The sequence below is a fragment of the Mustelus asterias genome, chromosome 8 (genome assembly GCF_964213995.1).
Source record: "Mustelus asterias chromosome 8, sMusAst1.hap1.1, whole genome shotgun sequence".
NCBI classification, from domain to species: Eukaryota; Metazoa; Chordata; class Chondrichthyes; order Carcharhiniformes; family Triakidae; genus Mustelus; species Mustelus asterias.
In genome coordinates, this window is record NC_135808.1 from 1,535,232 (window position 1) to 1,558,734 (window position 23,503).

At 46.8% G+C, this 23,503-nt stretch overlaps 1 protein-coding gene across 2 annotated transcripts in view; it reads left to right on the forward strand.

Moving 5' to 3' along the window:
- Positions 1 to 23,503, forward strand: part of LOC144496747 (butyrophilin subfamily 1 member A1-like) — a 99,925-nt gene that overhangs the window by 20,237 nt on the left and 56,185 nt on the right. For both annotated transcript variants that reach the window (XM_078217263.1, XM_078217264.1), the window contains exons 4-5: positions 4,569 to 4,916; positions 10,403 to 10,684. In XM_078217263.1, the coding sequence (XP_078073389.1) occupies positions 4,569 to 4,916; positions 10,403 to 10,684 (630 nt within the window). The remainder of the gene's footprint in view (positions 1 to 4,568; positions 4,917 to 10,402; positions 10,685 to 23,503) is intronic.

Below are 23,503 nucleotides of genomic sequence, written 5' to 3' on the forward strand. Positions count from 1 at the left end.
TGAGGGCAGAGCCATGGCGGGGTGGGGCAGACAAGCAGGGAGCTCCGTAGGGGTGGGAGGGGGGCCACACTTGGGCCCGAATTCTCCAGTCATTCATGTCCTGCAGCCACCAGTGAGAACGGAGAATTCGGCGCTCAGCCAAATTTCCATTCACTGTAGCGGCCTGGAGAATCCCAGCTCCAGGTGAGGTTGAAGACTCCGGCCCGTGAATTTGTTTGGAGCCTGGGGAGATTCTCACTGCATTCACCCACACTTAGGCTGAAATCTTCTGGCTGCTCATGTGGGGATTTTCTGGCCCCGGTGCAGTGAATAGAGATTTGTCTGACCGCAAATTTCTCCGTCCTTGCTGCAGCTGCAGCAGCAGCAGGGTGTGAATGGCCAGTAAGATCGCGCACTTAGAATTCTTTTTGGAGTGGGGACCTGAAGACGTCAGCGAGCCCGACTCCTCGAAGATCGAGGCGTTGTTTTTTTTTAAAGGGTGCCCCGATCTCCAGACAACCCTACACGCCCGCTGGCCCCCACTCCTACTTGCTGGATGAGAACACCCCCTCCCATTCACTGGTCCCCCTTTCGGCAATGCCAGCTTGCACCCTGGGTGGGCATTGCCAGGGTGTCGGGGGCAGTGCCAAGGCACTAGCCAGCCATTTCCATGACCAACCAGGGGCTTCAATTGCCTCCAAGCATGGCCATCACGACTGGTCTCCATTTATAGAGACCAGTAGCTATTTGCGCCAGGTTGCTGCTGTGCCCAAGGGTCAGAGATTTGCAAGAGCCAGAAGAATCCAGCTCCAAATTGACCTTGCATATTTAATTGAATATTTAAATATTAATCTGGTTCACGCCCCTCACTGGATGTGAACCAAATTATGTTGGGGTGCAGGGGCTGGGATCATCCCAAAAGGGATTCTCACCAACTCTATAATCTAATCTTCACAGAAATAAACATTCCCTCTAAAATATTAACGTGAGCCATCAACTAGGTTATTTGCAACAGACCTCACAATATATAGATCCTCAAGGTAAAAGTGATAACACAATGGAGTTCCTCATGAAAGAAATTTGGGTTTGAAATTAGTGACAAACTTAAATTATAAGGGTCTGAAAATAGAGTTGACTACAGTGCACTGGGAAAACAGGTTAAAAGATAACAGGGTACAAAAACAATGGCAGACTTTAAACAAATATTTCACAACTCTCAACTAAGAATTCCACTGAGAGAAACACCCAGTGAGACAGATGCACCATCCATGGTTAAATAAGGATGTTAACAATGGTATCAAATTGAAAGAAAATGTGCACGATGCTGTGAACATTAATGCTAGGTCAGAAGATTGATCAAATTTTAGAAACCAGCAAAGGATGAATATAAAATTAAAGGGGGAGAAATTCTGGAATTAGAAAAAAAATAGAAATACAAAAACTGCTCTAAGTTTATGAAAATGAACAGAGTAGCTAAAATAAATATGGGTTCCTTAGAGGATGAAACTGAGAAAGAGAACATGGCAAAGACTTTGAACAAGTAATTTTATCTTTCTTCAAATTAGAAGACACAAAAAGCTCCCCAAGTGTAGGAGAAAATCAGGAGCAAAAGGGAAGAAGGAACTTAATCTCGTAGAATCCCAACAGTGCAGAATGGGGCCACTCAGCCCATTGAGGCTACATCGACTCCCCAAAAGATAATCTTACCTAGACCCACCCCAAATTCCCAAAGCCCCATGCATTTACCATGGCAAATCCACCTAATCTACACACCTCTGCAGACTAAGGGGAAAATGTACTGTGGCCAATGCACCTACCCTGCACATCTTTGGATTTAATTTTAAAGCAAACTTAAAGTAATAACAATAGTATTGGGAAAACTAATGGGATCAAAGGTTGACAAGTCCCTAAACCTAATGGCTTGCATCCTAGGGTCTTAAAAGAAATAGGAACAGGAGTAGGCCATTCAACCCTTCGAGCCTGCTCCACTATTTAATAAGGTCATGGCTGATCTAACACTCGCGAAGTCCACTTTCCTCCCTTATCTCTGTATTCCTTAATTCTCCTAGTGATTAAAAATCTATTGATCTCAGCCTTGAAAATGCTCAAGGACTCAGCCTCCACAGCTTCCTGAGGTAAAAAATTCCAAAGATTCCTCACTCGGAAGAAATTCTTCCTCCAATCCATCTTAAATGAGCACCTCCTTATTCTGAGACTGTCTTCTGGTCCTAATCTCCCCCATGAGTGGAAACATCCTCCCAACATTTACCTTGTTTAACCCCCTAAGAATCTTGTATGTTTCAATCAGAACACCTCTCATTCTTCTGAACTCCAAGGAGTACAGACCCAAGCTGTTTAATCTTTCCTCAATGGGATTATCCTGGAAAACCTCTGTACTACCTCCAATGATATATTTTTCCTTAAGGGGACGAAAACTGTACACAGCATTATAAACGTGGCCTCACTAGATCCTTGTACAGTTGCAGCAACACCTCCTTTACTTTTATACTCCAGCTCCCTTGAGGTAAAAAAAACAGAATTCCTTTTACCTCCCCTATTACCTCGTGCACATGTATGCGAACTTTCTAGGTTTCATGAACAAGGACCCCCAAGTCCCTTTTGTGCTACAGCTTTCTGCAGTCTCCACAATGAGACAGAAAATTCCACCCCCTCTCCAAAAACAATATAAAACCAATCACTTTTTGCCTTTAATAAAACAGAAAGTTGTGGAGAAACCCAGGTCTGGCAGCATCTGTGTCGAGAGAAACAAAGCCAACATCTTGAGTCCATTACAACTCTACTTCAGAGCTGAAGACAGGGAGAAATGTGTTGGGTTTTGTTCTGTTAAAGAGGGGGTGGGTCAGGGATAGGCGGGAGCTCAGGAAAACTCAGCGACCTCGACTTCATCCATTCGCAGTCCCCTCGCAGCCCGCGCTCCCTGTGAGGATTCAGTCCCCTCGCAGCCCGCGCTCCCTGTGAGGATTCAGTCCCAGTCTCTGAATTCCTTTGTCTCTGTTACAGTTGTTCCAATGGTGCTTTTGACATGTCCTTCCTTTTTTCCTGAGCAGAACCTGCCCCCACTGTAGTTGACAGGACTCTTAACCATGGTGGACCCAGCTCCCAGTACCACGGCTTCTCATCACTCACCTTTTCACTCCTCATTCAAAGGATCACCCTCAGCTATTTCTGCCAACTCCATCATGATGCCATCACAAAATACACCTTTCCCTCACCCCTCTGACAACCTTCCATAGGGACCCTTTCCTCTGTGACATCCTGGTCCACTCCTTTGCCCCCCCATCCCCTTCCCAAGGTACCTTCCCCTGCAATTGCAGACGGTGCAACTCCTGCCCCTTTACTTCCTCAATGTTCAAGGCCCCAAACACTGCTTTCAGATGAAGCAGTGATTTACCTGCACCTCCGTCACTTTGGTTTATTGTATTTCTTGCTGCTGCTATGCAGGAATCTTCCATATGACCAACTGAGTGAAACTGAGCTCTGATGACCATGCTCTCCACTCCAGGCACACAGCACTTATGAAAATACAACAAAAAACTTACTCCAACTTATAAATCAAAGAAAGGGTTCAATAAAGAAACATCATTACTCCAAACTTGGGGCCTCACCCTGGACCACTCCAAACTCTCCACAATTCTACACAGGTTCCTATTTATAGTGAACCAGCGTCAGTTGACTCTTACATACTCAGTAACTGGTTCCATGGTTTACTGGGTCAGCTGACCCTTGCATCTTGTTCCAATTGGTCACATTACATCCAATGCAAAGTTGTCACTGGTTACATTCTAACACACTTTGCAAGAATCTCCATGTTGGAGATTTTGTCTGGCCATCTGATGTTGTAATAGATCTCAGGCAGCAAAGATGGAAAGCTTCTAGTGCTTAATGTGATGCCAGTAGGTGGAATAAACAGCCATAAAGAAATGATGTAAGAGCCATTGCCTGCTCGACTTTTATTCTGAGACAAACTCCAGGCTCCTTCCAAAGTCTGAAGCTGCCAAATTCTGAACGTGCTTTTTCCAGGCGATGGTTGGCTTTGTCATCCAGCTCATTGTAATGGAGGTGTCAACTCTACTTTCCCAATATTTTCCTATCTGGCTATGATAACCCGCAGGTCTTGCATGGGGAATCACTGATTGATCTCCCTGTAGGATTCGTTGAATACGAGCTTCCAGGGGGTTGGTAATTAACTTACCAGGTGGAGCTCGTATATAAACCCTGTATAAAGCAGGTCCCTGAGTGGGTCTATTATTGCATTGTCCCAGTTGGAATCTGTTTGTGTTCACCACAGGCCTGAGGTTTTGTTTTACTTTATTTTGTGCAATAAAGCACTGTCCGTTTATAGCTAACTCCTGGACTTTTTATACTGGCAGACACATTCTGAACAGGGTGATCAATTATCCAGTATTTTAAAAGATTGTCCCTTATTTTGATTTGTTGACCCAGGACACCTTTTTACCCATATTTATGGAACAGTCAGAGGGCCCGGGAGTCTGTATGATTGGTAAATGTATTTCTCCTTCTGCAGATTCATGAATATCTATTTTATTTTCAATGTTATTGTTCACTAGGTAAGTTCATCGTACTAGGACCTGACTATCCAGTTGTAACTGCTGCAGGTGAAGATGCTCTATTGGAATGTCAGCTTGTACCAGATCTATCCGTCAGAAACATGGCGGTGAGATGGATGAAATCGGGTCTTGCTGCACCTGTACATGTGTACAGAAACGGAGGAGATGATCTTATTGTTCAGCACAGTGATTACAGAGGAAGGACTGAACTGTTTAAAGATGAACTGACGAAAGGAAACATTTCTCTTCGAATAAAAAACACAACAGTATTTGATCAAGGAGAATACACTTGTTTAGTTGATGACCAAACCGATTCTGAAAGATTTACAGTTGGACTGGAAGTTGTAGGTGAGTAAATCTCTACTCGCATATAAATACATTTGGGGAAGTTATATCTTTGTCTTTTTTAAACCCCCTGTTTAAATTATAACTAATTTAAAATAGATTTATTCAGCAGTCGGTGTAGTATATGATACACTTGATAATTCTACCTGTCCATGCTCCCTGTGGTGAAGCTACAATTAACAGGGATGTGAGCGGTGGGGCAATAACATTCTCACGATGATGAAATTTGTCCTGTAGTAAAAGCTGATCATGTCAGTAAATTTCATGAAGAATATTATCAACACTGGCTTGTTAAAGAAAATATTCAAATAACAGAAACTAAAGGATGTTTAAATTGAGGATAAAAGCTAAGTTTACCCAGCATTTTCTGTTTTTATTTAAATTGTTTGTTTACTATGGCTTAATTAAGAACACACTGGTAATAACATTCATTTTCTATTTCTGACTGAATTCTCAAATTTAAACCAATGAAGAATAATATTGGATCTGTCTATTTCACCCTCACACATATTCCGTGATGGAGTAGCCACAATCCTCTGGGGTGGAGATTTCCAAAGATTCACAACCCTTTGAGTGAAGTAATTTCTCCTCATCTCAGTTCTAAATGATCGGCCCCTTATCCTGAGACTGTGCCCCCGTGTTTTAGTTTCCCGGACCAGTGTGTAAACAATCTCTCCGCATCCACACTGACTCGCCTCTTCAGAATTCTGTATGTTTAAAGGAAATCACCTCTCATATTTCTAAACTCCAGAGAATAGAGGTGTAATTTACACAGACTGTCATCATGGGATGAATCCCTCCCAGGGTCAATCCAGTGAATCATCCTTGTATTGCCTCCAATGCAAGTAAATTGTTACTTGCATTGGAGACCAAAATTCCACACAGTATTACAGGTGTAGTCTCAGCAAAGCTCTGTAGAATTGGAGCAGGAGGTTTTTATTCTTGTGTGGCAATCATCTTGCAATAAAGGCCAATATGCCATTTGGCTTCCTAATTACTTGCTTTACCTGCACACTAGCTTCCTGTGTTCCTTCTATAAGTGTGACATTCCAAACTCTGGCCTATCTGACTTCAATACCCAGTCTGCAATACCTGCAGCCAGGGTTTTTCACTTGAATTCACGTTGTGTTGATTGGTATGAGTTGGTACAAACCTGGTACAGAGGTTATAAAGGGGCATGAGGATGTGTGGGGGGTTGGCATGGAGAATATGAGGAGCCATTGGAGGTGGGAGAGGGCAGGGGTTTGCATGAATGGGCCTATGGAGACTGGGTGGAGAAGTGAGGAGTGCTGGGGTTTTCGTTGCCTCCTTAAATGATCCCTGGATTTATAAAAGAACAATATTTCACAGAGTGTTTGGCTTAACCAACATGTTAATGTTTATTAAAACCCACTAATATCCCTAACAGAGATACTTCTGTGATTTTAAAAAGCCACAGTACCCCGAAATTTAAAACAAATCAACACAAAATCTCCACGGCTGGGCTTAAACTTAAATAAAACACATACCGGCAAAACACTATGTCCCAAAGCTCCGGTTTCACCCACTGTGATTCCCAACCTTGACCCTCCATCCGACTGCAGCTCCAATACTCTGATGGACTCTTCTTTAATAATAATTTAACTTCCCAAAACGTATTTCCTGTTCTTCCAGTGTCCAGTTAGCTGATTCCAGGTAAGGTCCAGTTGATTTCTTCAGCTCCTGCTGGGTGAAACAATCCAGGGTTTTCAATGGAAGGTATATCCAAATAAATATTATCAGTTCTTATTGTGTGAGCCACTCTCCTGCTGTCTGAGGTGACACAGGAACAGCACAGTAACAGCACCTGGCTCCAAGGTTAATGAGGGTTTGAATGATCCAATCCCAATATTACTGTCTGTGTACACACCGTATTTGCATAATTCCTTGAGCGTATATGGTATTGATCTGTCCGCTGTGCCATTGTATTGGGGAATCAGACTTCTGGATTACATTAATCAATGGATGGTAATGGCATTTTCTTGGTACCATTGTGTCCTGATAGGTCAGAGTCAATGTCTGAATTCTTGAGATCAGTCACTGATTTTACCAGATACCTGAATGGCGCGGTGACACAGTGGTTGGCACTGCTGCCCCTCAGCGCCAGGGGTCTGGGTTCGATTCCCGGCTTGGGTCGCTGTCTGTGCGGAGTCTGCACGTTCTCCCCATGTCTGCGTGGGTTTCCTCCGGGTGCTCCGGTTTCCTTCCGCAGTCCAAAGATGTGCTGGTTGGGTGCATTGTCAATGCTAAATTCTTGCTCGGTGTACCCGAACAGGTGCCGGAGTGTGACGACTGGGGGATTTTCACAGGATCTTCAATGCAGCGTTAATATGGGCCTACTTGTGACTAATTGACTTTTGCAGAAAATACAGACACATGGGATTGAGGGTGATTTAGCTGTTTGGATCAGGAATTGGCTAGCTGTAAGAAAACAAAGGGTGGTGGTTGATGGGAAATATTCATCCTGGAGTTCAGTTACTAGTGGTGTACCGCAAGGATCTGTTTTGGGGCCACTGCTGTTTGTCATTTTTATTAATGACTTGGATGAGGGCGTGGAAGGATGGATTAGTAAATTTGCGGATGACACTAAAGTCGGTGGAGTTGTGGACAGTGCGGAGGGAAGTGGCAGGTTACAGAGGGACATAGATAAGCTGTAGAGCTGGGCTAAGAGGTGGCAAATGGAGTTTAATGCAGAAAAATGTGAGGTGATTCACTTTGGAAGGAGTAACAGGAATACAGAGTACTGGGCTAATGGTAAGATACTTGGTAGTGTGGATGAACAGAGGGATCTGGGTGTCCATGTGCATAGATCCCTGAAAGTTGGCACCCAGGTTGATAGGGTTGTTAAGAAGGCGTACGGTGTGTTAGCTTTTATTGGTAGAGGGATTGAGTTTCGGAGTCAGGAGGTCATGCTGCAACTGTACAAAACTCTGGTGCGGCCGCATTTGGAGTATTGCGTACAGTTCTGGTCGCCGTATTATAGGAAAGATGTGGAAGTGTTGGAAAGGGTGCAGAGGAGATTTACCAGGATGTTGCCTGGTATGGTGGGAAAATCGTATGAGGAAAGGCTGAGGGGCTTGAGGTTGCTTTCGTTAGAGAGAAGAAGGTTAAGAGGTGACTTAATAGAGGCATACAAGCTGATCAGAGGATTAGATAGGGTGGATAGTGAGAGCCTTTTTCCTCGGATGGTGTTGGCCTGCACGAGGGGACATAGCTTTAAATCGAGGGGTGAGAGATATAGGACAGATGTTAGAGGTAGGTTCTTTACTCAGAGAGTAGTAAGGGCGTGGAATGCCCTGCCTGCAGCAGTGGTGGACTCGTCAACGTTGAGAGCGTTCAAGTGGTTATTGGATAAACATATGGATGATATTGGAATAGTGTAGATTAGAGGGGCTTTAGATTGGTACCACTGGTCGGCGGAACATCGAGGGCCGAAGGGCCTGTACTGCGCTGTAATGTTCTATGTTCTAATAAATTAACTTTAACTTTAACCCCTTGCTTCCCAGCCCTGTACCAGCTGCAGTCGGTTCCAATCCTCAGATCAAAGCATTTCTGTAGATTTGAAATTTATATACCATAAATTTCCCAATTGGAGGGGATTCCCATTCTGCAGGAAGTGTGAGGGGTGAGGGATAGAGGCTTAATGTTTGACATAACAACTGGAACAAAACCACAGAGTGTTGGTGTGAGTCTTTTAAACAGATCTCCTCAGAGCTCAGTAGCCCCTGTGGCTGCCTGCGATTAGCATCCAGAGATGGCGGCCTGATTGCATTCCCAATCCCCTAATCCCTTCCGGAGTGGAATTTGCAGCACTTGGGGCACTGTTTTTCCAAGGTGGTTGTACAGAGTCAGGAAGTATTCCACTATTGAGTCCACCGGCTGAACTCTAATCCCTCAGATTTTGTGCTGAAAACCTGGAGCTTGAACCCTCAGCTCTGTAAGAAATTTACACACCTGGGCCCAGATATCTGTGCCCCAATGGAGCTGCTCATTTTCAACTGGGAATTCAGCTGCAGCTGAAATGAGCCTGCACAGCTTCTCCAGGGTAAGCCCAGGGTAAACTCAGTCAGTGCAGGAGAGGCAAAGGGGATGGGCAGGCAGTTTGATTTTCAATTGGTGAAGGACTGAGTTAGACCAGGTATTAACCAGCGTAACATTTCCTGGGTAAGTATCCAAATAAGTCCCACATTTCTGATCCATGTCTCTGACACTCAGCTCAGTGGTGGAGACATTCGAGGGTCTCGTGTAGCACAAATGAGTCCACTGGAGATTAAACTTCTGGGCAATTACCGCAAGTGTACAAGCCAGGAACTCCAGAGTCCCAACACGTAACACAGACTCCAGTTTTTGCTGCTTTGGACATTGGAAGATGTGGGCTGTACTTTTAATCAGCAACAATCTTTAGCTCAGATTTTTCTGTCTTTAATATCTTTTCCTATGGTGAATTGAGATTGTGGCCAGGGATTTTAATCTGTGGTTGGACCCTGGTGGAATCTGGTAGGATGTGCATTGTGCTGTCTGACTGACCCATTGCTAACCCTGGTGAAATTTCCCAAGTGAAGGTTATCCAGGATTCCTGTCAGTGTCTGGGAGTTCACCATGGGGGTGTCGTCATGAGAAATAACAGCTGTTGCTGTTAGAGACAGATGGCCCCGGAATCTTCCGAGAGGGGCAGTCACTGGCAGCTGAACAACATTTACCTGACACCAATAAGTTTGCAAAATGATCCAACTCTGTACAGCCAGTCAGTCATGTCTATATTCCCGTATCGTCCAATATCCTGAACAATGTGTTTTAAGTCCATTATTGCCAATGCTGGTGAAAAATCAGACTTTGGCACTCTGTCAAAGCCACTTGATTCAAACATGCCCAATTAATACCCCAAGAAGAAAAATCTGCTGGGAGGGCAAGATCTTGATCCTCATTTATAAATAACCTCATTCCTACTGCTTAGAATATAGGGTAGAATCTGAGAGAGAGGATGACAACAGAACTTTGAAAATCCATTGACATTACCAGAATTATTGCTCTGGGTCTAAAATTATCTCCTTTTCCCATGTATATCTCTGTGTACTTGGTCATTAATATCTGGATTTTTTTTGTTTTAGCAATTTCCTCCCTCCCTCCCCTCTTGAAGTTGATTACATCTGGCCGGGATACAATTCCATGGGTATTGGTGCCCTCTGCTACCTCGCATAAATGGAAGTTAATTAGTCTGAAGAACCTATATCTAATTTACATTAATCACCAGTGTCTACAAGAACATATTTTGGGGCTAAATTTAGATCATACTCTCACCAAAGTCATGTTACTAATAGATTGTATTTAGATATTAATACAATTAAATGAATACTTCTCACTGACCACAGGAAGTGTCCTTGGGAGATACATTAATGGCGCTATATCAATAAAAGTTCTTGTTGTTGCTCCAAACAATTGTCTTTTTTGAACCTGTTCATTGTTTATTGCAGGATTTGGGTGTGAGCCCTGGATTCAGATGAAGGGATATGTTGATAATGGAATTGAGCTAGTGTGTAAATCCAATGGATGGTTTCCTGAGCCGGAGATACAGTGGACCAGTGAGGATGAACATAATGTAATACAATCTGAAACAAGTTACCAGCAGGATTCCAGAGGTCTAGTGGATGTCCAGAGCAACATTGTAATAACAAGAGAATCAACAAACAGGCTCAAGTGTCGTCTACACAACAGAGAATTGAAAACAGAACAAGAAGTTTCAATCAAGATATCAGGTTTGTAAACTAAAACACTTGATCAATAAAGGAAAAGGTGATTTTAAACTCCACAAATCAAATGTAAGGTTTAGGGTTTGAGAAATTCTGAATTTCTAACATGAGCGCCCTCAGCTTTGCTTCACCAACAAGGTGCGAATAACCAGTATTTATGAATCAAGGAGAATTTATGAAGGAAAATTTTACGTATACTTAACAGGAAACAGAAGACAGCATAGCCATTTCTCATCACTCAAGAACCTAGGAGTTCTTCGTACAGGCGATGTCTCTCTCCTTTTCCTTTGAAGTGGTATTGAATTGTGTCCAGAACAGCCAAAGCCCAGAAGCCAAGGTATCACTGTGCCAACAAAGATCAAGACTTCTCAACTTTTATCCCGCAGTCTCTCATTATTCAGAGTTTCCCTTATTTGGAAATAGTCCAAATTCACTTCTTCTATTGACTATGGAGTCCAAATCATCTTGTGTCACCCACCTCTGTAACTAGAGCCATATAGACCAAAGACAAATATTCATCCTTTTTCCTCTGGGTCCCTCAGAGTTTACATTCCATTACAAACAAATACATTTTCTTCAGATACAGAGAAGCCATTAATAAAGCCATATTCTCTTGTCAACAACTTTATATACCATAATATTTGAAAAGTGTCCCTCTAATACAAAGCAGTTAAAGCAACGCATGGGTTTGAAGTTTCATCCGAAGTTCAAACTACTTTAACCATTCCTTCAAAATGATTTTTTAAAAACACCTAAATGTACCACGGGCAATTAAGACAGCATACAGCTGCTCTGTGCAGAATGCAAAGGAACTCAAAGTTGTAAATCAATAAAATGATTCTGTTTCTCACAAACAACTGCCTTCCTGTAAAGAATTCGAACTAGCAGAAATTCAAACTGAACCATTTAGAAGTTTTAAGGAATAAATTACACAGATATTACAGACCCTAAAAATAATAGAATAATCAAATTCTTACACAAACAATGAACTTAACTGTCCTCAAGATGCCATGCTCTGATAGTCCAAGACTAGAACAAAGGAACAAAGAAAATTACAGCACAGGAATAGGCCCTTCGGCCCTCCAAGCCTGCACCGACCATGCTGCCCGACTGAACTAAAACCCCCTACCCTTCCGGGGACCGCATCCCTCTATTCCCATCCTATTCATGTATTTGTCAAGACGCCCCTTAAAAGTCACAATCTTATCTGCTTCCACTACCTCCCCCCGCAGCGAGTTCCAGGCACCCACCACCCTCTGTGTAAAAAATCTGCCTCGTACATCTCCTTTAAACCTTGCCCCTTACACCTTAAACATATGCCCTTGAGTAATTGACTCTTCCACCCTGGGAAAAAGCTTCTGACTATCCACTCTGTCCATGACCCGCATAATCTTGTAGACTTCTATCAGGTCGCCCTCAACCTCCGTCGTTCCAGTGAGAACAAACCAAGTTTCTCCAACCTCTACTCATAGCTAATGCCCTCCATGCCAGGCAACATCCTGGTAAATCCTTTCTGTATCCTCTCCAAAGCCTCCACATCTTTCTGGTAGTGTGGCGACCTGAATTGAACACTATATTCCAAGAACTAAGGTTCGATAAAGTTGCAACATGACTTGCCAATTTTTAAACTCAATACCCTGGCCGATGAAGGCAAGCATACCGTAATGCCTTTTTGACTACCTTCTCCACCTGCATTGCCACTTTCAGTGACCTGTGTGTCTGTGCACCCAGATCCCTCTGCCTGTCAATAATCTTAAGGGTTCTACCATTTACTGTATATCTCCCATCTGTATTAGACCTTCCAAAATGCATTATCTCACATTTGTCTGGATTAAATTCCATCTGCCAGGGGAGATCTGGCAATGGGATCTTGGTCAACTGGACGATTGGGCCAAGGAACGGCAGGTGGAGTTTAATTTAGATAAACGTGAGGTGTTGGATTTTGGTAAGACAAACCAGGGAGGACTTAAACAGTTAATGGTAGGGTCTTGGGGAATGTTGTCGAACAGAGAGATCTGGGGTGCTGGTACATAGTTCTCTGAAAGTGGCGTCACAGGTAGACAGGGTGGTGAAGAAGGCGTTTGGCACACATGCCTTCATCATTGCATTAAGTACAGGAATCGGGATGCGATGTTAGAACTGTACAAGACATTGGTAAGGCCACATTTGGAGTATTGCAAACAATTCTGGTTGCCCTGCTATAGGAGCATTTCTTTGATTTGATTTATTATTGTCACATTTATTAGTATATGGTGAAAAGTATTGTTTCTTGCTCGCTATACAGACAAAGCATACCATTCATTGAAAAGGAAAGGGTGCAGAATGTAGTGTTATAGTCATAGCAAGGGTGTAGAGAAAGATCAGCTTAATATACAGTGGGTCCATTCAAAAGTCTGATGGCAGCAAGGAAGAAGCTGTTCTTAAGTCGGTTAGTACGTGACCTCAGATTCTGGTATCTTTTTCCTGACAGAAGAAGGTGGAAGATGTGGGGTCCTTGATTATGCTGGCTGCTTTTCCGAGGCATGGATGGGAGGCTGTTTTGCATGATAGACTGGGCTTCGTTCACAACCCTTTGTAGTTTCTTACGGTCTTGGACAGTGCAGGAGTCATACCAGGCTGTGATACAACCGGAAAGAATGCTTTCAATGGTGCTTCTGTAGAAGTTGGTGAGAGTTGTAGCTGACGTGCCAAATTGTTCCACTGGAGCAAGCAGAGAGGGAGTGATTGGAGGCAGGAGTGCTGGTGAGAGATTGATTGAATTATTTATTTATTTAATTAGTCAGCTATTGTGTGTTTTTTTTTTGGCCTTTACTTTTGTAGTAGTATTTTTCTTAAGTTTAAAGTGAAAACTGGAAGTGGGCTGCTAAGGAGTCTGGGAAGGGTTTTTTAAGCGCACGAAGTATAAAAGGTAGGCTGCAGTATACAGCGGGCAGCGCGGGAACGGGCAGGGGAGTGAGTGGGAAGCAGAGTGTGAGCTATAAGGGCTTTGGCTCACAGGGCTTCGGGGGACAGGGCGAGCAGGGGTGAGTTTAATTCATTTTTGCTGTTTCTACCCGGTACTGGCAAGGTATCTAGAGGGGATGGGTGTGCAGGCAGTGCTATGTTCCTCTTGCACTATGTTTGAGGTGAGGGATGACGTCAGTGTCCCTGCTGATTACACCTGTGGGAAGTGCACCCATCTGCAGCTCCTCCAAAACCGTGTTAGGGAAGTGGAGCTGGAGTTGGATGAACTTAGGATCATTAGGGAGGCAGAGGTGGCCATAGACAGAAGCTTTAGGGATACAGTTACTCCGAGGAATGAAAATAGATGGGTGACGGTGAGAGGGGCTGGGAGGAAGCAGTCAGTGCAGGGATCCTCTGTGGTCGTTCCCCTTAGCAACAAGTATTCTGCTTTGGATACAGTTGAGGGGGACGACATACCAGTGGTGAGCCGCAGTGAGCGGATCTCCAGCACTGAGTCCGTCCCTGTGGCTCGGGAGGGTAAGGGGGAGAGCAGGAGGGCAATAGTTATTGGGGACTCGTTAGTTAGAGGGATAGATAGGAGGTTCTGTGGCGAGACTCGAGGATGGTATGTTGCCTGCCGGATGCCGGATTCTTAAGGGGGAGGGGTAACAGTCACAAGTCGTGGTACACATTGGTACCAACGACATAGGTAAGAGAAGGGACGGGGATTTAAAACAGGAATTTCGGGAGCTGGGCTGGAAGCTGAGAGCCAAGACAAAACATGTGGTCATCTCTGGTACGTTACCGGTGCCACGTGATAGCGAGTTGAGGAACAGGGAGAGAGTGCAGTTAAACATGTGGTTGCAGGGATGGTGTAGGAGGGAGGGTTTCAGATACGTGGATAATTGGAACACATTCTGGGGAAGGTGGGACCTGTACAAACAGGACGGGGTGCACCTGAACCAGAGGGGCACCAATATCCTGGGAGGGAAATTTGATACGGCTCGTCAGGGGGGTTTAAACTAATTTGTCAGGGGAGTGGGAAAAGGAGTTGTAGTCCAGAAGTCAGTGAGGGTGGTGAGGTATTGGGGAAGGTATCAAGGTCAAGGGTGGGTACCGGTAGACAGGAAGGTGGGTTGAAGTGTGTCTACTTCAATGCAAGGAGCATCCTGTTTTGGTTCACCACATTCACCCCTCCTTTGAAGACAAAGGCCGGCGGGGTACAAAAAAACACAGAATAATTTGTCATCAGTCTATAAGTTCAGACGGTCAGGGGGACCGCACCGTCATTGTGACCTCCTCAACACCGGTGATGACACCGGAGTAGGCACTCGCGGTGGCGCTCTCCCGAAGGCGATGTCCAACGGTTCCTCCACAGTCTCACGGGCCGGTTGACCCCGAGGTGATGATAATCCGTTGAGTTCCGACACGCCTTGAAGTGGCGACCATCTCCTGGACTCAGGCAAGCTGTACACGGGAGTAAAAGGGTTAAGTGATGGTCCCGATGCTGCCCGCGCCGTGTCAGGAGGGGAAACAATAGTTGGGGGATCTCTAACAGGAGGTATGGGAGCGACAGGGGTTTCTAAGTCCCCTGCTGGCGCCAGGTCTCGAATCGAGACCGTGTCCTCTCGCCCGTCAGGGTATGCCACATAGGCATACTGAGGGTTGGCGTGGAGGAGATGGACCTGTTCGACCAACGGGTCGGACTTGTGGGCCCTAACATGTCGCCACAGGAGGACAGGTCCTGAGTACGTCAACCAAGATGGTAATGAGGTCCCAGAGGAAGACTTCCGAGGGAATGAAAACAGCCTCTCATGAGGAGTAGCGCTGGTTGCCGTACACAGGAGTGAGCATATGGAGTGGAGCACATCAGGGAGCACCTCTTGCCAACGGGAGACTGGAAGGCTTTTTGACTTCAACGCCAGTAAGACAGCCTTCCAGACTGTAGCATTCTCACGTTCCACCTGTCCGTTACCCCTAGGGTTGTAGCTCGTGGTTCTACTAGAGGCAATCCCGTATGAGAGCACGTATTGCCTCAAGTCATCGCTCATGAACGACGAGCCCTTATCGCTGTGAATGTAGCAGGGGTACCCGAACAGGGTGAAAAGATCACGAAATGCCTTGATAACCGTGGCAGCGGATGTATCAGAGCAGGGAATAACAAAAGGGAATCTCGAGTACTCATCAATGATGTTGAGAAAGTACACATTCAGATCTGTCGAGGGAAGGGGGCCCTTAAAGTCCACACTCAGTCTTTCGAAGGGACGAGTGGCCTTGACGAGTTGTGCCCTGTCAGGTTGGTAAAAGTGCGGTTTGCATTCCGCGCATACCCGACAGCTTCTCGTTATGGACCTGACATCCTCCACCGAGTAGGGTAGATTGCGGGCTTTTACGAAGTGGTAGAGCCAAGTGACCCCTGGATGGCAGAGGTCATTGTGGAGAGCCTGCAAACGGTCCTCCTGTATACTGGCACATGTTCCACGCGACAGGGCATCCGAGGGCTCGTTGAGTTTCCCTGGACGATACATGATGTCATAATTATAGGTGGAGAGTTCGATTCTCCACCTCAAGATCTTGTCGTTCTTGATCTTGCCCCGTAACGTGTTATTGAACATGAACGCCACGGACCGCTGGTCCGTGATCAGGGTGAACCGTTTTCCCGCCAAGTAATGGCGCCAATGCCTGACAGCCTCCACAATGGCCTGGGCCTCCTTTTCCACCGCTGAAGGTCGAATTTCGGGGCCTTGGAGGGTGCGAGAAAAAAAGGCGACGGGCCTGCCCACCTGGTTAAGTGTGGTGGCCAGGGCGAAATCAGATGCATCGCTCTCCACCTGAAAGGGGATGGACTCATCAACAGCGTGCATCGTGGCTTTCGCGATGTCGGCTTTTAGTTTATCAAAGGCCAATCGAGCCTCTGGTGCTAGGGGAAAAGAGGTAGACTTGATGAGCGGACGGGCTTTGTCCGCGTAATTGGGAACCCACTGTGCGTAGTAAGAGAAGAAGCCTAAGCATCTTCTCAGTGCTTTTGCACTAGTGGGCAGGGGAAGTTCGAGGAGGGGACGCATATTGTCTGGATCAGGGCCAATGACCCCGTTTTCCACCACGTATCCGAGGATAGCTCAGCGGCGCGTACGAAATACACACTTCTCCCTGTTGTAGGTCAGATTCAGGCGAGATGCAGTGCGTAGGAACTTAAGGAGATTGGTATCGTGGTCCTGCTGGTCATGGCCGCAGATGGTGATGTTATCCAGGTACGGGAAGGTAGCCCGCAGTCCGTTATGGTCCACCATTCGGTCCATAGCACGCTGAAAGACCGAGACCCCGTTGGTGACACCAAAAGGAACCCTGAGAAAGTGATACAAGCGACCATCTGCCTCAAAAGCATTGTATTGTCGGTCCTCTGGGCGAATGGGGAGTTGGTGGTAGGCAGACTTTAGGTCGATGGTGGAGAACACCCGGTACTGCGCAATCTGGTTGACCATGTCAGATATGCACGGGAGGGGATACGCATCCAGCTGCGTGTATCTGTTAATGGTCTGACTATAGTCAATGACCATCCGGGGTTTGTTCCCACTCGACCACAATGACCTGCGCTCTCCATGGACTAGCGCTAGATTGTATGATCCCTTCCTTGAGGAGCCGCTGAACTTCAGATCGAATGAAGATCCGATCCTCAGCGCTGTAACGCCTACTCTTAGTCGCAATGGGCTTGCAGCCTGGCACAAGATTCTGGAACAGGGAGGGTGTGGTAATCTTCAGCGTTGGGCAATTTGGAGGCTGCTGTTCTCCCACTGAAAGTGGAGGGAGTGGCCCACCGTACTGTAGGGTTACACTCTTCAAGTGGACCATGAAATTTAGTCCGAGGAGTATTGGCGCGCAAAGGTGCGGTAACACCAGGAGCTTGAAGCTCTCGTAAACCGTGCCCTGCACCGTTAAATTTACCACGCAACTCCCTAGCACGGTGACAGACCGGGACCTTGATGCCATCGAAATCGTCTGCTTGACAGGTTGGATCTGGAGTCCACACCGCTTCACAGCGTCTGGGTGAATAAAACTCTCCGTGCTCCCGCTGCCAAACAGACAATAAATCAAGCGTTTGTTTACCTGTATGTCCATCATAGACTTGTCGAGTCTGTGAGGCTTGGCCTGGTCCAGGATGATCGACGCCACTGTTGGTTCGTGAGCGCCACTGCAGGCAGCTGAGATGGATGAAGATGACCCCTGCTGGTCGTTCACGGTCAGTGCCGACCAAAATGGCTGCTCCCATAGGTCGCATGTGGGTGATGGCGCCAAAATCAGCGACCCCTGGTGGTCGCGCGTCTCTTGCGACTCCGTCGTCTGTAATGGCGGCGTCCTGGCCTCGCACGAAACCCTCCACGATGCCGACGACGAAGAACCGGGCTCCGGGGAGTCGCAGGCCGCACTGCTGTTCCTGGAAGTGAGTTTGGATCGACATACCTTTGAATAGTGCCCCTTCTTACCGCAGGCGGAGCACAACACCGCTTTAGCGGGACATCGCTGCCGAGTGTGCTTCACTCCCCCACAGAAGTAACACCGCGGGCCGCCTGGAGCTGCTGCCGTAGTCAGGCCCGAGTGTGGGCACGCCATCACACAGCTTTTCGGACCCGAGGGACGAGGAGGGATCTGCGACTGCTCCTGCCACGCTGTCTCCACGTGGTCTTCGGGATACAATGCTAGGCTTTTGGAGGCCATCTCCAACGTATCCGCTAGTTCTATCGACTTAGTGAGATCAAGATTACCTTGCTCCAACAGTCTGAGTCGGATATAAGATGATCCGATTCCCGCCACAAACGCATCTCGAGCGAGGTCATTCATGTTCTGGCCTGCCGACACTGCTTTGCAGTTACAGCCCCTGGCTAGCTGTAGGAGCTCGCACGCGTACTGTTCCGTCGTTTCGCCGGGCTGCCGTCGTCGAGTGGCTAACAGATATCGAGCATGCATCTCGTTTGGCGGTTTAATGTAGGGCCCCTTTGTAGTCGGTGGCCGCACGGATCGCGAGATATACGGCGTCGCTTACCCTCGCGTGGAGGACCCGGAGTCTGTCGTCGTCTGTGGTGACCGCTGCGGAGGCTGCAAGGTAATCCTGAAAACATTTCAACCAGTGGTCGAAGGTGTTAGAGGCGCCCGCCGCACGTGGGTCCAGTGTAAGACGTTCGGGTTTTAACATTTGCTCCATACTCTCTGTATCGTTTTCCATTTTATTTTAACGACGAGAGTTTAATTAATAGTAAATAAAATTGATGCGCGATATTACTCACGAGGCTTGAGATGCTCAAGGAAATAAAGGCTTTTATTTCCTATTACAACGAAGCTACCATATATAGTACACAATCCCAGACTGAGGGGTCCCAGACAGAGCAGTGACCTTTATACCTCTCCCAGGAGGCGGAGCCCGACTGGGATGTACCATAATAACTATAATACAGGTAGAACAGCCCAACCCTAACCCCAACAGTAACAAGTAGAACAACCCAACCCTAACCCCAACAGCAACATATATACAGACTCGTAGTACTGGCCAGACCCTGGCTCAGTACTACCTAGTGGGAACCAACGATGGTTCACCACAGCCACTCTTTATCCTTCTGCCAAAATACATCACTTCATACTTCTCTGAATTCCAACTGCTAGACATTTGCCAGTCTGTTAGCCTGTTTACGTCCCATTCCAATGGATTGATGTGAGCCTCAATGTCAGACACACCTCTGAATTTGATAGAATCCGCAAATCTGGAAGTTTACACTGTATTGTAATTCCAATATCAAGAAAACCAATGGTTACATCACTGAGCAAAACCACTGCCTATCCTCCAATCTGAAAAGTAACCATGGGTCTGGTTTTACCATCGCATTGCACCCATTTTCAGGCACAAAAACTTGGTAAAGTCGGGCGTAAGATGAGTAGCGCAATCTGTGCCCGCCTCCGTGCCAGTTCCCCCTTAATCAAGGCCTGACCATTTGCATGCATTTAAATTGACTTAATGGGCTGCACACCCAACCTTACCGGCACTTCCCCCTTTACCAACGCGTTCACCCATCGGCGCGAAACAGACATGCTCCATTTAAGTCCGATTCGGGTGCTCCAGTTAGTGAGGAGGTAAGTGCTGAGCGTCCGATGGGGGAGGGGGATCCGCTGCCACTCTGCCTGAGATCAGTGGAAGGGAAGGGGGGGTCCACTGCCACTCTGCCTGAGATCAGTGGAAGGGAAGGGGGGGTCCACTGCCACTCTGCCTGAGATCAGTGGAGGGGAAGGGGGTTCACTGCCACTCTGCCTGAGATCAGTGGAGGGGAAGGGGGTGTCCGCTGCCACTCTGCCTGAGATCGGTGGAGGGGGGGGAGGGTAAGGAGGGGGAGAGGTCTGCGATCGGTCTGGGGGAGGGTGGGGGGAGAAGGGGGTCAGTAATGTTGTGGGGTGGGGCAATGTCTGTGGCGGCCAGGGGGAGGCATTATCCGGCCAGGGAGGGATGTGGCAGGGGAGCATTGGAGGAAATGACATTCTATCATTTTTATTTTCTGAGCATGTGCAGTTGGAGGTGCCGATCGGAACTGCAGGGTTTCAGGCGGGTTAAGCCCCGCCCACAGGCTTCTGCAGCACGATATTTTTGTAGGCAGAGTATGTATAGGGGCGCCTCAGAACGGCTCTAAAAGTCAAATTTGAAACACTCCCAGTTTCAAGTCCGCCCAACACTTCGAATCAAAATGGTAAAATAGGGCCCCATATCCCACCACTCACTGGTTTCTGTCCTGAAGCCATTATTAAAAATCCAAGTTGAGATTTACCCTCCAATTCTGTGAAGCTCAATTTTGTTAAGCAGCCTTTTACTTTGTGAAACATTTTATTATAATCCTTACAGGTGACACCTATTGCCTTCCCTTCATTAAGGTTGTTTGTTAATGCTTCAAGAAATTCAATTAGATTGGTCAAGCATGATCTGTCTTTTACAAAACCGTGCTGGCTTTCTTCAATTCACTCAAACCTTTCCGTGTCTGATCATTTTTCCTGATTATTCACCAAAATCATGTTGCCGTTTACACTGGCGGGATCTTCCGATCCTGCTAATGGCACACCCCCGCTGTGGGTTTCCCGGCGACAAGGGATGCATTAATCGGGAAAACCCTTTGACAACAGTGGGGCGATAAGATCCCACCCCCAGCAGCGACCGGCGCGCTGCCTCCCGCCCCCGTGAAACACGCCAAGAGGAGGAGGAAAATCCTGCCCATTGTTTCTAAAACTTTATCCACCATAAATGTTAAAGTGATCAGCCTGTAATTCTGAACACTGTCCGTCATCCTTTCCTGAACCAGGCTGTTATATTTGTCACTCTCCGGTCCTCTGGCACTTTCCCTGTATCTTGGAGAGTTTATGAAAAATCTTTCAACTACCTCCACCCCGACTTCCTCCAGCAGCCTCAGTTTCAAGCTATCCAGATCAGGTGACTCATCCATTTGACCATCGTCAGCCTTTCCAGTGCACTCCTCCTATCAATTTTCACCCCATCCTTGACCTCTCCTTTGTCAGATTCCTCTTTCTGAGTAAACACCGATACTCATCAAGTATTTTCGCTTTGCCCTGTATCTCTGTGCATGTGTCACCCTCTTTGACCCGAACAGGCCCCACATTTTCCTCTTCCTCCCTGTTTACTATTTACATGTCTGCCATTTACATGTCTTTACTTCAGCAAGGCATTCGATAAGGTCCCCCATGCAAGACTTCTCGAGAAAGTGAGAGGGCATGGGATACAAAGGGGCTGTTGCTTGTGGATCCAGAACTGGCTTGCCTGCAGAAGGCAGAGAGTGTGTATAGATGGGTCTTTTTCTAATTGGAGGTCGGTCACCAGTGGTGTGCCCCAGGGATCTGTTCTGGGACCCTTGCTGTTTGTCATTTTCATAAATGACCTGGATGAGGAAGTGGAGGGATGGGTTGGTAAGTTTGCCGATGACACGAAGGTTGGTGGTGTTGTGGATAGTTTGGAGGGATGTCAGAAGCTGCAGCGTGACATAGATAGGATGCAAGACTGGGCGGAGAAGTGGCAGATGGACTTCAACCCGAATAAATGTGTAGTGGTACATTTTGGTAGGTCAAATGGGATGAAGGAGTACAGCATCAAGGGTAAGACTCTTAGTAGTGTAGAGGATCAGAAGGACCTTGGGGTCCGGGTCCATAGGACTCTAAAATCGGCCCCGCAGGTGGAGGAGGTGGTTGAGAAGGCGTATGGTGTGCTGGCCTTCATCAATCGAGGGATTGAGTTGAGGAGTTGGGAGATAATGATGCAGCTTTATAAGACCCTCATCAGACCCCACTTGGAGTACTGTTCTCAGTTCTGGTCGCCTCATTACAGGAAGGATGTAGAAATTATTGAAAGGGTGCAGAGAAGATTTACAAGGACGTTGCCTGGATTGGGCGGCATGCCTTATGAGGATAGGTTGAGGGAGCTCGGTCTTTTCTCCTTGGAGAGACGAAGGATGAGAGGTGACCTGATAGAGGTGTATAAGATGTTGAGAGGTATAGATCGGGTGGATTCTCAGAGGCTTTTTCCCAGGGCTGAAATGGCTGCTACGAGAGGACACAGGTTTAAGGTGCTGGGGAGTAGGTACAGAGGAGATGTCAGGGGTAAGTTTTTCACTCAGAGGGTGGTGAGTGAGTGGAATCGGCTGCCATCAGTGGTGGTGGAGGCAAACACGATAGTGTCTTTTAAGAGACTTCTGGATGAGTACATGGGACTTAATAGGATTGAGGGTTATAGGTAAGCCTGTATACAGGCCTAGGTAGGTAGGGACATGACCGGCGCAACTTGTGGGCCGAAGGGCCTGTTTGTGCTGCAGTTTTTCTATGTTCTATGTTCTATAGACATAGGTAGGAAAAGGGATGGGGATGTAAGGCAGAAATTCAGGGAGTTAGGGTGGAAGTTTAGGGCTAGAACAAACAAAGTTGTTATCTCTGGTTTGTTACCCGTGCCACGTGATAGTGAGGAGAGGAATAGGGAGAGAGGGCAGTTGAACACGTGGCTACAGGGATGGTGCAGGAGGGAGGGATTCAGATACCTGGACAATTGGGGTTCTTTCTGGAGTAGGTGGGACCTCTACAAACAGGATGGTCTGCACCTGAACCAGAGGGGTACCAATATCTTGGGGGGGAAATTTGCTAATGCTCTTCGGGAGGGTTTAAACTAATTCAGCAGGGGGGTGGGTACCTGAATTGTAGCTCCGGTGTACAGGAGGTTGAGAGTAGTGAGGTCATGGATGAGGTTTCAGAGTCGCAGGAGTGTACTGGCAGGCAGGAAGGTGGTTTGAAGTGTGTATACTTTAATGCCAGGAGCATCCGGAATAAGGTGGGTGAGCTTGCAGCATGGGTTGGTACCTGGGATTTCGATGTTGTGGCCATCTCGGAGACATGGATAGAACAGGGACAGGAATGGTTGTTGCAGGTTCCAGGGTTTAGATGTTTCAGTAAGTGCAGGGAAGGTGGTAAAAGAGGGGGAGGTGTGGCATTGTTAGTCAAGGACAGTATTACGGTGGCAGAAATGACATTTGATGAGGACTCGTCTACTGAGGTAGTTTGGGCTGAGGTTAGAAACAGGAAAGGAGAGGTCACCCTGTTGGGAGTTTTTTATAGACCTCCGAAAAGTTCCAGAGATGTAGAGGAAAAGATTGCAAAGATGATTCTGGACAGGAGTGAAAGTAACAGGGTAGTTGTACTGGGGAACTTTAACTTTACAAATATTGACTGGAAAAGCTATAGTTCGAGTACTTTAGATGGGGTCGGTTTTTGTCCAGTGTGTGCAGGAAGGCTTCCTGACGCAGTATGTGGATAGACCAACAAGAGGTGAGGCCACATTGGATTTGGTACTGGGTAATGAACCAG